Raw genomic sequence first — 15946 nt, 5'->3', positions numbered from 1 at the left:
ACTAGTTCAACTAGTCTGGAAAGCAATTTGGAGCTATGCCCAAAGAGCTATAAAACTGTACATACTCTGTGACCTATTAATACCACCACTAGGTCTACACCCCCAGAGAGATCAAAGAAAAAGAAAACCTATATGTACAAAAATATTTATAGCAGTTCTTTTTGTGGTGTCAAAGAATTGGAAACTGAGGGGATGCCTATTAATTGGAGAATGGCTGAATAAGTGATGGTATATAAATTTGATGGAATACTATTGTGCTGTAATAAATGTGTGAAAGGGGATGTCAGAGGAACCTGGGAAGACTTGTATGAACTAAAGCAAAGCCAAGTGGGCAGAATCAGGAGAACAATTTATACAATAACAATATTGTAAAGATAATGAACTTTGAAAAACTTAGTAACTCTGATCAATATAATAGCCAGCCACAATTCCAAAGAACTCAGGATGAATTGTTATCCACCTCCAGAGGGCCAATTGACACAGAATACAAAATGAAGCATACCTTTTCCTTCTTTTTTGAGACAGTGGATGCAGGAATTTGTTTTGCATGATTATACATATTTATAATGGGTTTTATCTTTCTTGCCTTCTCAGTGGGCCTTGGGAGGGGAATAATAGAGAGAGAGAATTCAGAACTGAATATAAAATTTAAAAAAAAATTAAAGCTTATTGGACATAAAAATAGCTCACATTTCTAGTTGAAGGTTTGTAGAGAATCTGATCTTTGGGTGAACTTGGGTGAAATCTAGACTCCCTTACCATATAAAGAAAATTAAGAGCTGAGGCAATTTTGCAGATAATTCTCATTAAAACTATCAAAAGGAAAAAATTAATACAACATAAGCATTTATATAAATTATAATGAACTCGATAAACCCTGGTTGCTCTGAGTTATACCAGTAAGTGATGTCACCCATGGCCCAGATGCCTTAGATTCCAGAGAAGTGACTCCTCCTCCGAACTCACCCTGAGCCAGGATTCATCCTAGGGGCGGCCTGACTTTAAGGAGGAAAATCGGGATTTTTTTTTTTTAACTCTGGCTACGCAGTAGAACACCAGGGAAAACCTCTCAAACCAAAGCTTAGGAATAGCTCATGTCTGGGGTCTCCCCGCTGAGGATCAAAATGGGTATCAGTTACGGGGCGAGGGGAGGGAGAATTCAAGGTCACGGTGTCCAACTACATCATTTTACAAAGGAAGAAACTGAGGCACGGTGGCTGGTTGACTTGCCAGCCTTCTTACCCTTTACTCCCTCTCCTTGTTGTTGCTTGAATAAGACACTCAATCTTCCGCCTCCCTGGCATTTTCACTGTCCCCGTAACCGCCCCCCAAGACCCCGGCCTCATCTCTACTTCCCGTCTTTCCTGGCTCCCTACAAATCCTAGCTAAAACTCCACCTCCAGCAAGGAGCCTTTTCGGATTCCTCCTTAACTTTGAGATTATACCTCCCCTCTATGATCCCCAATTTATCTCGCCTATATCACCATTGCTTATATCATGTTGCCCTCGTTAAACTGCAAACTCTCTGAGGGTAGAGATTTGCTCGCTTTTCTTAGTATTGGCACTCGCGGGGCACGCGGTAGGCGCTTAATAAATGCTTGGCCACGGCCCAGGTTCACACACGAGCTGCCCGACGCGGATTTGGAGGGAAAGCCGTACTGGCTCTACGTCCGGAGCCCTATCCACTCCAGCTCCAGCCTCGCTTTGGAGACCTGCCACGAGGTTGGAGATTTCCAAATGTAAAATCATTTCGGGGGGCGTTCTTTTTTTCTGGGTAGGAGTTTCAAAGGAGAGTGAAACATGGGGTGCCCATTAGGCGGCGCGAGCGAGACGGCAACTAGCGCTTTTTCCGCCCTCTCTACTTGTGTGCCCCAGTAACCCCCTCACTCAAACGACCCAGAGTAACCTTCTCTCCCTGGAACCGATGGCCCCTCCCTTCTCCGACTCTCGCCTGCTCGAATTTCAGCCAATTGGAGGACAGAGAATGAGCCGGCCAGTCCCGCCCATTCCTTGGGACTCCTCCTCGAACCAGTTGGAACAGAATCGTAAAATCACTTCTCAGCCGGTTTGGGAATCCTCCAATGGCAATTCTAGTTCCCGCTTCTAAGCCCCGCCCTCTTCCCCCTGGCCTACCGCATTGACTGTCTGGTTGGAGTCACCTTTGCCTTACAAACGCCAAACACCGCCCTCTTCCCTCCGAGCTTCACCAAGCCCCGCCCCCTTGCTCGTATAGACCAATAAAAACTCGCATGTTTTCCGGCTGGGCGGGCTGACAGCCAATGTCCACGCTGTGGGCGGGCTTCAGGCTAGAGTTGAGGTGAAGCTGTTGCGCCTTGCCCACAAGCGTGGCGCGTGGATTGGGGTGGGGGGCGTCCCACGGGGGCGCCCGGAGTTAAGATGGCGACGGCAGCTGATCGGGACGCAGAGACGGCAGCCAAGCTAGTGGCCGGGGTCCTGCACGCTGGGGTCGAGGAACACTGGCTCGGGAAGTTGTCGGCGTACCTTGGTGCCTCAGAACAGGCGTTGCGGCTCATCATCTCCATCTTCCTAGGTAAGGGGTCTCCCCTCCCGTCTTCTGACGAAGAGGGGACACGCCTTCCCGGTCCTCGCCCTCACTGCCCTTCCTACGGGGCATTGTCCGGTGGGACACATGAGGCCCCCCCACCCGCGCTCTTCTTCCTTCCTTCCCCGAAATTCACACCATACACTTCCGGGGCACGAATCCCACACCCCCCCCATCCCGCTACACACAGACCCCCACACACGCGCGCACACACTCATACTCTTTTAGGTTGGCTTGTTGGCGGTGCCCCTTGACCCCTGCCCCCCTCCCTAAGTTTCCTTTTCTCCCTGCTCTCCTGATATCCTCTCCCACTCCCTGCCCGGTCCCATCTCACCTCTTCCCTGCAGCATCTGTTCCTAACCAGCCTCCTTACACCCTCGCCTTAACCCTGTTCGGGGCTGTGCCTCTCTACATGTGTGTCCTAACCCGGTCCCCATGGTGCAGCTAGCTCAGGATCCTCCTAGCCCCACGTCTTACAGACCTGTCCTGAGCCCATCCCTTCCAGGGGTGTGTGAGCAGAGCCCTGGGGTGGCTCACTTCTCTTGAAGTGCCCCTTTCCTGTTCAGCCCAATTCAACAGACCATGCGCCCGCAGTCCTCAAGACAGGACCTCCCTGGCTTTCTTTAAGCCCCAACTGAAATCCTACCCCCTACAGGAAGCCTTCCCCAACCTCTCTTAATTCCAGTGCCTTCCCTCCCTTTATTATTTTCTCTTCATCTTATATGTAGCTTGTTTTGTGTATATTTGTTTGCATGTTGTCTCCTCCATTAGATCATAAGCTGCTTGAGGGCAGGGACTGTCTTTTTTGCCTCTTTTTGTATCCCTAGCAACTGGCATATATAGTAGGCGTTTGATGAACGTCTACTGAATTGAATTGCTAGCTGTTGTATAAGAGAGGTAAAAGACCGAAAGCCACCAGAACACTTGCACCCTGCAGCTTCTATCTGTATTCTTATGTGGTCAGAGGAATAAGATATGTACCCCAGATAAGTAGACACCAGGTGATTTCTGGAGGGGAGGAGCCTGAACAACTGAAGTGACTAGAACAGCCTTTGCTCAAGAAAGGGCACCTGAGCTGGTGGACCTTGAAGGAAGCTAGAAATTCTCATAAGCAGGTGGTGCCAAGCACCTTTGCTAAAGCCGGGGGACAGAAGGCAGAATCTCAGTACATGAGAAGCAGCTAGTATCAAACCAGTTGGGCTTGTTTACATGCAAGGATGTCACATGAAATAAGTCGGGGAAAGTGACCGTTATACACCGTGTCTATTTTTAATGTATCCCTCCCACCTGACACCATAGGACTTGCTGGTATTGAGGAGAAAGGACTGATAGTCTCCTTAAAGGTTATTCACAGATTTTTGCTGTGTGGACAGTGATGTTGAAAACACAGCGTATTCGTGTACTCACAAGCTTTGTTATGACGGCCTTCTTCTACCATGAACGTCAGCTCCTTCTACATGAATAGAAAACCTTTTTCTCCTTCACACCAATCTGTTGTTCTTGAGAGTTTTGTTTGAATCGTCGAGGCTGTTTGCTGAAGACCCTTTTGACATAGTGTTCTAGCATAGGATATAAAGATGAACAACACCTTAAAGGTCATCTAATCCAAGCCCTTCATGTTGAGGATAAACTGAGACCTAGAGTTAATGACATGCCTAGATTAATTCAAATCCAGATTCTCTGACCAAAGTCCAGCACTCTTTTTATTGGACCATGCTATTTGTTGACTGTCTAAGAATGCCCTATTTACTGGTTACTGTATGCTAGATGTGTTCAGTTTCATCCCACTCTTCATGACTCTGTGGAGCACATCTCGCCAGTCCTGTCTATGGGGTTTTCTTGGCAGTTACTGGGAGTGGTTTGCCATTTCCTTCTCCGGTGGTTTAAAGCTAAAGAGGTTACAAAGTGACTTTCCCAGGGTCCTACAGGTAGTAGGTGTCGGAGGCCATATTTGAACCCAGGTCTTTCTGATTCCAGTCCCACTGCTCTATCCACTGAGCCATCTAGCTGCCTCTTACTATGCTAGATACATACTTCAAAAGATCAATGCTTTTGTGTAGATGCTCTTCATAAAAGCAGATTTTAGACTGTGTTTGAATCGCCTTTGCCAAAGCAAATCATCACCCAATGATCAGCCTTCTGGGCATTTAACTTGGCTAGGTCTGGGCCTCAGTTGCTAGGTCAGTAGTAGCCTTTCCAGCTTGGAAGAAACAACCACAGTTTGATCTCTGCTGACATCCTTTTTGGAGAATTTCCATGCCACAGTGAGGTGTCACTTTTAGTGGAAGACTGTGCTAGAGGCTGAGAAGAGTACAGAGTAAGACAGTTTCTGTCCTGGACAAGCTTATAGTCTGTTTAGTGGAGCACGATTTATTTGCGTGAAACTAGAGAAAAATAAACGCAAGATGTAATGAAATTCTTAATTGTGTGGTATAGTCTCTGCTAGAAAAATTCAGAGAAGGGAGGCAAGGGTTGGATTAACTGCTTAAAAAGGTGAGACTTTGAAGAATAGGTAAGGTTTTGTTTGGCTATGAGGAATGAAGTGAGGGCAGGCAACTGAATGAATAGTCATGGATTGGAATGGGCCGGTGAGTGGGTGTAAAGGGTATAGAAGACTTGATAAGGTACAGCCAGATGGTACATGGCTTTTAATGCCAGCTTGAGGAGTTTGGACCTAATCTAATAAGAAATAGCACATTACCGATAGATAATAGTGTTAATAGTGTTCTAGCAAAGCATATTTTTCAAAATCTAAATTATAGGTGTTGCATAAATTCATTTTCAGGTGACCTTGATTAAAAGTTAGTATTATCCTTTAGTATAACTCAGATAACACCATTTTCCTTTACTCCAGATATTTACTATTTTCCCAATGAATTTTTTCCCCTCACTTTGAACTATATGTTTCAAGTCATGGTCCTTACTGCTGGTGGGCCAATTCTCATCCCTGCTATTCTCTCACTTCTATCCTGTCCTTTCACTCTCAGTCATTACCAAAGTATTATTCAGCATGTTTAACCCAACAGTGTTCCAAGTTCTTGGGTAGTCATATGTTGCCTTAATCATGCATACACCCTTGACCGCGGTATCGCTGTTTCGTGCTCTAGGCCCATCTAGCATATAGTAACCAGTAAACAGGGCACTCTTAATGCTGCTTACGTAGTCAGTAATACTAACAAATACACGCAGACTCGTACCATGTAAAACTGGTTTGTTTTTTTTTGTAAACAAGTAGCCATTTTGTGATGCAAGTAAAATTTTAGTATAGAAACAGACCTCTTTATTTGTGGGAAAGAAAACACATCAAGGCACAGATTTTATGCACGCGAGAAAGGTCACAGATCTAAGTGCTGATGCCCTTGCTTTGCTCTAGGCACTGGGAAACAATGTCTGTTTGCTTCCACTGGATAGACTAGTAAGCAGCGAACTTCTAGGAGTACGGTACTAAGTTTTCTGCTTTGTTCTTTCATACAGTATCAAAGGAAAAATTGAAAGCCCTGTTATTGTGTACAACTTTTTGGTATCCCTTACCACCAACACCACCTTCTACCATACAGAGATTAATTTGAGTTCAGAGCCCCCCTAATAAAAAAAGTCCTTTTGCCATGTTAGGCCTGCCAGTTAGTCATATCTTACTGTGTAGATTATTTTAAAATTACTTCCATTTCCCTAATATCTAATTGATATTTCTGTGAAGGAAGGGAGAATTACTTAAATAGGTGCAATGTAATTCTCTGTGAATAATGCAGTATATACTAGTTCCAAACAAATGGCCCAACCTGAAGCCCAGGGAAAGTGCCGTAGTGTAGGGGGCTTACAGCACTAAGACGCTTGGGTATCTTTTGGGGTGAAGAGTGTGTGGTAGTACAGGGAAGGAGGAAGAAGAACACCGAGACCAATGCACCCTGCTATTTAATGCCTGTCTGGTGTAGACCAGAGATTCCCGACCTTTGTTTGAAGAGTCTAAAGCAGCAGTCCTTGAAGTGTTGTCCAAGGACCCCCTAGCAGTCCCTGAAACCCTTTCAGGGGATTTGTGAGCTCCAAACTATTTTCATAATAACAATGATTTCATAATAATTTTCATTTCTGCAGTAAATATTGATAGATATAATGCATATAACTTTTGAGATTGTAAAGTGATCATGAGACCAAGAAGTCTGAGAACCACTGGTATAGGATGACCCTGTTTATTTCAGAAGAATCACAGTTCTCCATGTGAATTGATTTTTAATTCATGATGTGTATTAAGATACGGGGGGGGGGGGGGCGTGAAAGGGAAAAAACTTTGGACTTTGAGTCTAATCTCCAAGCTGTACAACTTATTCTCCATTAAAGTCTTTGAACTTCCATTTCCTTGGTTGTGTAATGTGCCTAATAAAACTTATACAAACCTTTGAAGTGCCTTTTTTGGAGAGGTTAAGAGGGGGCAGAGCAGGATTAATGCCTAGGGTTTCATTTCATTAGGAAGCTCCCAGTAAGGAAAATCCCTCTACCAGTGCAGAAATATAGGTCACTGCTCTGCAAATGACAGCATGGAGAGTTAACTCCAGCCATTCTGTGGCAGAAGCTGGACTTGACCCCAGGTCCTCTGGATTCTGAGGCCAGTTCTCTACCCACACCACTTGATGTATCGGTATAGTAGAAATAAAAACAGCTCTCCCTTCCATAGCCCTTTAAGTTTGCAGAGCACTTTCCCTCCAGCAGCCCTATGAGGTGAATAGTACAGCTATTTTTATGCCCTTTTTACAAATAAGGAAACTGAGCATCCGAGTGATTTACTTGCCCGTGACCACATAGCTAGTAAATGCCCAAGGCAGCCAGGTTCGAGACTGCAGAGTCCCGAATCCAAGTCTAGAACTGTCTATACAGTCACATAGACATTCTTTTTATAGCACTTTGGAAGTAAGGCCAGTGCTCCAAACACATTCGAATTCACTCATCACAATACAGTCTTGGTCTGGACTCTTATTAGGGGGTATCTAGTGATAAATACTTTCTAGAATGTTCCCCCTTAATCTTCCTGTTATTTTGTTGTTATGGAATTAGCATGTGGACACCTCCCAGCTTCTGAATCAGAGCTCTGGCCAAAATGTAGCAGATGGTCACCTGGCTTAGCACAGTAGTCCTCCTCTGGCACTCTTCTCGGCCTGGAGCTGTGGTTTGGCACAGATAACATATCAGAGACTGCAGTCAGAGCTTCCTGAATTCACAACACACAAATTAGTGAACTTAAAGATCAAAGAAAGTCCTCTTGTGTCCAGCAACTACTTGTGATTTTCTTTGGACTGGGATCATGTCAGGCTCCTTAGGAATCATGATCCATACGGTACTTGGTTCACTCCACTCCCCAATTACTACTCTCTCTCTTTGTGGCCCCCAAAAATCCTAGCCTTCCAATTCTTCAACCTCTAAATCCCATGACCTATGTCTCCTTTCTACCTCTGCCAAATATAGAAGAGGAAATACCTTTAGGCCAACCTGGTCTGTTTCCAAGTTCTTGACTTCTCACTCTTTCCACAGAAATTTCAGTTTCTCAATTTTCCATACCTCATTAGTAATTCCCTCCTAAACCTTCATTTTTCACCACCTTCCTGCCCTAACTTCGCTTTCTTTCCTTCAAATTCTGGACCCTAGAGCTAATCAGTTTTATGCCATATTGGCCTCCACCCTTTATCTTTCTGCTATTCAAGCCCTGCTAATCTTCAACCGTAGGTGACACCCTAGGTTACCACCCTATCCTCCCAGCCTTCTCCAAACTACTTAATGCTACTAGGGAAGTATTTAATTCTTGAGGACTAGGTGCACTACAAATTAATGTTTTTAATATTTGCTTTCTCCACTGTATTTCAGGCTCTCTATCACCTTTAGTCTAGACACCTACAATAGCTGCCAGATGCCAGGCTCTCCCCTTTGGGAATTATACCCACCATAGTATCCTCCTTCATAACAAAAGCAACAGTTAAGCAAAAATGACCATGAGTGTGATTTGACATTCTACTCCTTCATCAGACATTCTACTTTAATGGCCTTTCACCTGTTTTCTGAAAGGAAGGTGAATGTTTCAACCTCAGTCATCTGATCAACAAATATTCATCATTGTATTTGACTTGAATTCTTTTTGGAGTGGGTTTTTTTTTTTTAGTGTTACCTTCACTTACTTTATTATAGTTATCATGTATTCTTTGGTTCTTTGGGTTCTGCTTTTTTTTATTGCTCATTGGTTAAATTTTTCATATTCTTCATTTCTGATGGTACAATAATCGATCTTGCTAATACACCATCATTTGTTCAGACATTCCTGGAATTCATGCTTCACACAGCTAACCAAAATAATCTTCCTAAAACTCAGCTGTGACCACATTACCTCCCTGCTTGCCCCAGACAAAACACTTAACTTCTTAATTTGTTATAAAAGGCCCAACAATCTGCCTCTAGTTTAAACTCGCAGCTTCATTTCACATTATTCCTCTTTATACATCCTGTGCTCCAGCCAAAACGGACAGTCTCCTTGCTACCCCAACCTTGGTAATGCTTGCAGGCCTTCCCCCACATCTTGAATGTATGCCGTCCCTCCTGACTTTCGAAGCACTTATCTTTATTCTGGGCTCACCACACATCCTTCACTCCCTTCTTGTGTATTTTTTAGCATACTTTTTCTGGATCTCCTTTACTACTTTCCATTACTTTATCTTGTTTTGTTATACTTAATCTATCTCTGGGGTCTCATGTACACAATCCCCACCTTCCAGAGGTCTTTTCAACTGCTTTTGCACAATTTTTTATTGACTTCTGCCACCTTAGCTGAGTTGCCAGGGACTGTGTGTCCCTCCCTGAAAGGTTTTTGTACTGCTCAGCCCTCACTAGGTCTCTGGACTGTCCCCTTGCTCATTACCCCAGTACCATTGAGTACTAAGAGTACTGGCCTTTACCTTCTAGGCCAGGGGTGGGGAACCTTCAGCCTCAAGGCTATGTGTGGCCCTCTAGGTCCTCAAGTGTGGCCCTTTGACTAAATCCAAACTAGGGCCACAGGTTCCCCACCCCTGGTCTAGGTAAATGCCATGAAATCCCAAAGACCCTGACCTTGACCCAGTGTTGCCTCTGGAGTATGTGTCTCCAGGTTCCTTTTCTGTTTTTTTCTGCCCTTTCTCCAAATGTTTCCTCAGCAGCTGCCCTTGTTGCTGCTTCATGAACTTGCATGAGCCTCCAGCTCCTCTGCCTGGAACCAGCAGGAACACTGGCTGCTCCACTGCCTGCTTTTTCTCCCTCAGTACTAATTCCATTGGAGGGGTTGATCAGTGGCCTCAAAAGTCTAGCCAGCCACCTTCCTGGCACATGAGACCTAGTAGATCCAAGGAAATACCACATGGGGCAGCATGATATAATGGAAGGAACATGAACTTGGAATCAGAAGAATCCATTTAGTGGCCATGGGATATGAGCCCCTTCCTCCAGATTCTTTACCTGTGTTTTCTTCGTGGTTCCCCACTTCCCCTAAAAAAAAAAAGCTTGCATCTATTTTGTGTATTGAACATTTCCCTCAAACGGAATGTAAACTCCTTGAGGGCTGGATCTGTTTTGATTTTACCAGTTTATCTCTAGCACTAGCAGTTCCTAGTACATAACTGGCACTTAATAAGTGCATATTGATTGATTATATTTTTTACTTATCTCTCTCCCCTGCTCCTCTCTTCACTATCACCACACCCTCCCAGCCCCCATCTTCCTCGTAAGTTCCATAAGAGCAAAGACTATAAATTTATTTTATCTTTGTATCCCAAACATCTTGCACATGGTCAGTGCTTAATAAATTAGGGGTTTGTTATATGGTACCCAAAGGTTTTTTAGAGCAATAAAAAAAAATTGGTAGGCCCCCTGACCGTAGTTAAACATTAAACAAATGGGATTTCTGGACTTGTTATATAGCAGGCATCTAAAGTGGGTTCTGTTGCTGGCCTGCTAACTTCTACATTTCTTAATCTTTCCTCAACATTCACAGCCACAAGTTTCTTCAGTCTCTGAAGCTTCCTGTTTAAGCATTGTTTTTCCAGCCACTCCTTTCTCTCTTTACCCTGCATGTTTATACTCTGCACAGTAACAGAACTTGAAAAATCTTAGTCATTTCATTGAACAGCCCTATACCAAAAAAAAAAAAAAAATCCCTTCAAAATAAATCAGAAAGTGGGTTGGAAAAATTGCTCATCTCCTTGACTGATAGAAAGTTTCCCTCTAATGCTTCTTTGTGACTTGGAGGGGAGTCCGATTTCTCAAAGGCTTTGTCACCATGGGATAAGCTCTAGCAGGTCCTACCTTATTGGAAAGACTATGATTATGGCGCTGTCTGCTTCCTGAGGCCAGCATGGCAAGTACAGAGAGGCTTATCAGTAGGTAATGATTTCTGTGACCGTAATGAAACAGTGAAAAATACAGAATGGCCCATGATCCTATGCTTCCTTTTGGTTTTGCAGTGATACCGGCAGAGTGGAAGAAAGGGGGTCAGAGAGTACCAAGAGACAAGGAGTTCTTAGACAATGTATAAAAATTAGCCTGGCTCTTAGTACTCTATATGTGAATTCCTTAAGCAGTGAACAGGTGGTTATACTACTGGAGCAACTGGGTCATATCAGTCTTGAAATTTTTGCTATAAATGAAACCACACCATAGGAAAAATTTAGCTAAGTGGAAGTCTAATATAGCTGTTTCTTTATAGAAGTAAATAAAACAATTAACAGAGTTGGTTTTATTGTGCCTCTAAATGTAATAGATTCCTATTTTGTCTGTGCATCCAGTCCCTTCCCCACTCCAGTTCATCCTCCACACATTTGTGAAATATTATTTTCCTCAATGGCAGCTCTGATCTCTCCTCCCCATCCCACACAACTCAGCATGTTCCAGGGGCTCTCAATTGCCTTAAGGATCCCATAGGAACGCCCGTTTGGCAATTTAAATCTCTTCACTACTGGTCCCTTCCAGATAGTGGAAGGTGGGGGTGTCAGTATCCTAATGGATAAAGCTCTAATTTTCATGTACACCATATATAGGGAAGTGGTACTAACAGTTTATGACCATTTTGGTTCCAGATTTCTTGCATAATCAACTGTCAACTCAGAAACCCCAGAGGCAGTATGGTGTATGGAGCTAGGGTAAGAGGACCCAGGCTCAAATCCCACCTCTGCCAATTACCTGCATGAGATTGGGCACATTGCTCAACCCCTCTAGTCCTTATATTCCTTATCTGTAAAATAAAGGGCTCAAACTAGAAGGCCTTGATTATCCTTTTCAGCTCTAAATTTATGCTCCTGTGACTTGGGCATAACACTGTTGTATTCACATCCTGTAAATGGAAGGCATAGCTGGGAGCACACTCTGTGGCACAAGATGCAGAAAAATCTGAAACAAGGGTGTTTGAATTCCGGGGTAAACAACAGATATTTTGGGGGCCCTGGACTAAAGAATGTTAGAATGTTTATTTTTATTAATACTGTTGTATTTTTGTCATATTCATTTCTTATTCTGTCTCTTCACTTCCACCCATCCAGTGATCTCATAATAAAGATTTTTAAAAAGAGATGGAAGGTATTGATCAGTTTTTAAAAAAAAAATTATTTTTCATTTTCAACATTCACTTCCACAAGATTTTGAGTTTTAAATTTTCTCCCCCACTGCCCACAAGACAATGTACAATCTGATATAGGCTGTACATATACATTCATATTAAACTAATTTTCATGTTGTAAAGAAGAATTAGAACCAATCGGAGGAACCATGAGAAAGAATATTGGCTATTTTTCAATTGTGAAGTGACTTGTATTCTTATAAATTTGAATCAGTTCTCGATATATTTTAGAAGTGAAGCCTTTATCAGAGACATTGGCTGTAAAAATTGTTTCCCAACTTTCTGCTTTCCCTTCTAATATTGGTTGCATTGGCTTTGTTAATGCAAAAACTTTTCAATTTAACGTCATCAAAATCATCCATTTTGCATTTCATAATGTTCTTTATCTCTTGTTTGGTCATAAATTCTTCCCTTCTCCATAAATCTGACAGGTGAACTATTCTTTGCTCTCCTAGTCAGCTTATAGTATCAGCCTTTATATCTAAATCGTGTACCCATTTGGAGTTTATCTTAGTATGTGGTGTAAGATGTCTAGTTTCTATGTCTGTGTCTATGTCTAGTTTCTGCCATACTCTTTTCCAGTTTTCCCAGCAGTTTTTATCAAGTATTGATCAGTTTTGCTGATTTTTTTTCTTTCTTCCTCCTTTTCTTCGTTCTTTAAAAAAAAATCTCTTGTATGGGATGGTTCTCTGAGGGGCAGAGGAAGAGATAGACGAGAAAATTTAGACAATGTAGATATAAAAGCTGTTAATAAATTTTTCTAAAAAAAAATGGGGTGGGGGGGGAAGCGCTTCAGCAGAACTAACCAACATATCACAAGTTTGATAATCCGTGCAGCGGTCTACTTCTGGTCTCTGCAATGAAAGGAAGGAGGATTGAGCCATCTTTTTTTTTTTTTTTTAATCTAGTCTAGACCATTGCGTCTCTGGAGATAAGAGAAGAATTTTCAGAGCTAACGTTTATCTGGTTCTTTCAGGTTTACAGTATCTCAGCCAGCGTTTTGTGTGTGTGTGTGTGTGTGTGTGTGTGTGTGTGTGTGTGTGTGTGTGTGTGTGAATTTAGCATAGGAACAGACTCGTGGAGTTTTTGACCCAGGAGGGAGTTTGGGGTTGGTTTGTGTTCGTTTGTTTGCTTTTTTTTTTTTAAACATGTCAGTACCAAGTCATCCCATTCTCCACAGTCTACATTTATATCGATCAACAATTACGTATTGAACTCATAGCACAAGGTTTTGTGCTTTGCTTTGATCTTGTGGAATATTGAAAAGCTTGCAGTCTACTTTCAAAGCTAAGATACACATTTGAAAAATAACAGTATTGTAATAAGTTAGCAAGTTAGACCAATTAGTGATTTAGGAGTTCAGTCAGTAAGCATTGATTGAGTGCTTGCTGTGTCCAGGCTACTGTTCTAGAATAGTACCTTGGTGATACAAACACAAAAATGACATCAGTTTTGGGTGGTATGGCCAATGGAGGCTTCCCAGAAGAATTGGAGGTAAGATTTGGATAAACAGATGTGAGGGCAAGACAGTGCAAGGGAAGAAACCAATTCTGCAAACTCTTAAGTGCCTACTAGACATCCATCCAGATGTCCTATTGGTATCTCCAGGTCAACATGTCTAAAATAGAACTTGTTTTCTTCCACCCTAAATTCGTCCCCCTCCCCTTCAAATATTCCCTATTTCTGTTGAGAATACCACCATCCTTCCAGTCAATCAGGTTCACAACTTAAGTTGTCCTAATGATTTCCTCTCCATCATAGCCCCTCCACTAATATCCAGTCAGTTGCCAAATCTTAGCAATTCTACCTCCACAATGTCTCTAATATACAGATATTAGCCCCCTTTCTCTCCACTCATAGCCACCACCCTAAATTACCTCCATCATTTCTCGGCTGGACTATTGCAGTAGTTTTTTCAGTCTCCTTGCTTCCAGTCTTTTTTGAACCCCACACAACTGCCAAATTAATATTCTTAAGAAATAGATCTGACCACGTCACTCCCTTGTTCAAAAACCTTGTGCTCCTCTACTCTGTCCACGATAGGGGTGTTTAGCCTAGGGTCCATGGATTTCAGGCAGATCTGTGAACATGGATTGGAATAAATTACCTCATTATTTCAATATAATTCATTTCTTTTGTAATCCTATGTGTTTTTATGCATTTAAAAACATTATTCTGGGGGCAGCTAGGTGGCGCAGTGAGTAGAGCCCTGATCCTGGAGTCAGGAGGACCTGAGTTCAAATATGACCTCAGACACTTGACACACTTACTAGCTTAGCTGTGTGACCTTGGGCAAGTCACTTAACCATAATTGCTCTGCCTTCCCCCCTCCAAAAAAAAAATACCAAACCCATTCTGAGAAGAGAGAAAACATTCTTCTTTTGTATCACTCCAAGTTGTTTTCAAGAACACAGCTCTCACCAGACTTTGTGCCCATGACACCAGAAAAAGGCAAGAGCCTAAGTTGTGAAATAAAATGCAAACTCAGCCTGGCATTTTAAAAAAATTAGTTTTGTTGATGCCTTTTGTTTTTTACATTGCGGTAATTTCTATACCACATATCAGGGTTGTCCAACCTTAGGTTCTCATTGAAACAATAGACAGTATAGTTTGATTTGCCATTTTAGTGAGAGCTCTGCGGTAGCTCAGCTTCATTTACTAAAGCATTTATGTAAATTTCTATGCTTGTAGGTGGGCCGCATTCTGGACAGCCCTGCCATATATATGTATCCGTGCTCTGAAAAGCAGAACCATAAACCAAAAACAAGCGATCCATTGAGTAGTCCTACCAGGGAAGGCCACATCCTGCCTTCGCAGCTCCCACCTCTCGGGCAACAGAAGAGTAGTAGCTCCCATCATTTATTCTGTTTTTCAGTGATTCAGAGTTTGGCTTTCTTGTAGTGTCCTTTTTATTTCCATCATTGTGATTACTGCATACATTCTTGTGGTTCTACTTATTAACTCTATATCAGTTCATATAAATCTCATGTTTTGCTGAACTCCTTGTACTTAATATTAGTAGATTATAATCTACTACCCTTATACGATCATAGATCAAGTGCTGGAAGTTATCTCAGAACCATCTAGTCCATCATTTTACAGATAAGGAGAATGAAGTCCAGCGTGGTTGAGATTTGTGTGAGGTCTCCCAGGCAGCACACATTAGAAATAGTATTCAAACCCAGATCTGTTGTCCTTTTCCCACTGGTAGCAGACTGCCTCCACTGCTCAATCATTCCCCACTAAATGGGCATCTACTTGTTTCCAGTTCTTTGCTACCTCAAAAAAAAAAAGTGCTACTACGAATATTTAGACATCTATGGGGCCTTTTTAGCTTTGACGTCCTCGAATTATCTGGATTAAATGGTATGAACAGTTCAGTCCCTTCTTGTACCATTCCAGATTGGTCTTCAGAATGGTCAGACCATTTCATAGCTTTGTGATAGTGGATTAGTGTTCCTGTCTTCTATCACTGTCACTCCAACATTGACTTTTTGGGTTTTTTCTCATCTCTGTCAGTTTCCTGGGCATGAGCCAAAACCCCAAAGTTGTTTTAATATGCCGTTCTTTTATTTATAGTGATCTGGCATATTTTCATACAGTAGTTGATAGTTTGCTATTCTTTAGAAAACCATTCATATCCCTTAATCTATATTTATATTAATTTTGTTTAGGCAAAGTTTTAAATTCATATATACATATATATACATTAACTTATTTGTATATATAAATTTACATAAAATGCCAGGCTGAGTTTTTTGATAATGAAA

At 42.3% G+C, this 15946-nt stretch overlaps 1 protein-coding gene across 1 annotated transcript in view; it reads left to right on the top strand.

Moving 5' to 3' along the window:
• Positions 1-2287: 2287 nt before the first annotated feature.
• Positions 2288-15946, top strand: part of LPCAT3 (lysophosphatidylcholine acyltransferase 3) — a 31361-nt gene continuing 17702 nt past the window's right edge. The window contains exon 1 of the mRNA XM_036761248.1: positions 2288-2551. Coding sequence (XP_036617143.1) covers positions 2398-2551 — 154 coding nt within the window. The 5' untranslated portion in view covers positions 2288-2397. The remainder of the gene's footprint in view (positions 2552-15946) is intronic.

Source organism: Trichosurus vulpecula, chromosome 5 (genome assembly GCF_011100635.1).
Source record: "Trichosurus vulpecula isolate mTriVul1 chromosome 5, mTriVul1.pri, whole genome shotgun sequence".
NCBI classification, from domain to species: domain Eukaryota; kingdom Metazoa; phylum Chordata; class Mammalia; order Diprotodontia; family Phalangeridae; genus Trichosurus; species Trichosurus vulpecula.
The sequence above is the reverse complement of the archived record's forward strand: the minus strand, read 5'-3'. Positions and strand labels throughout refer to the sequence as shown.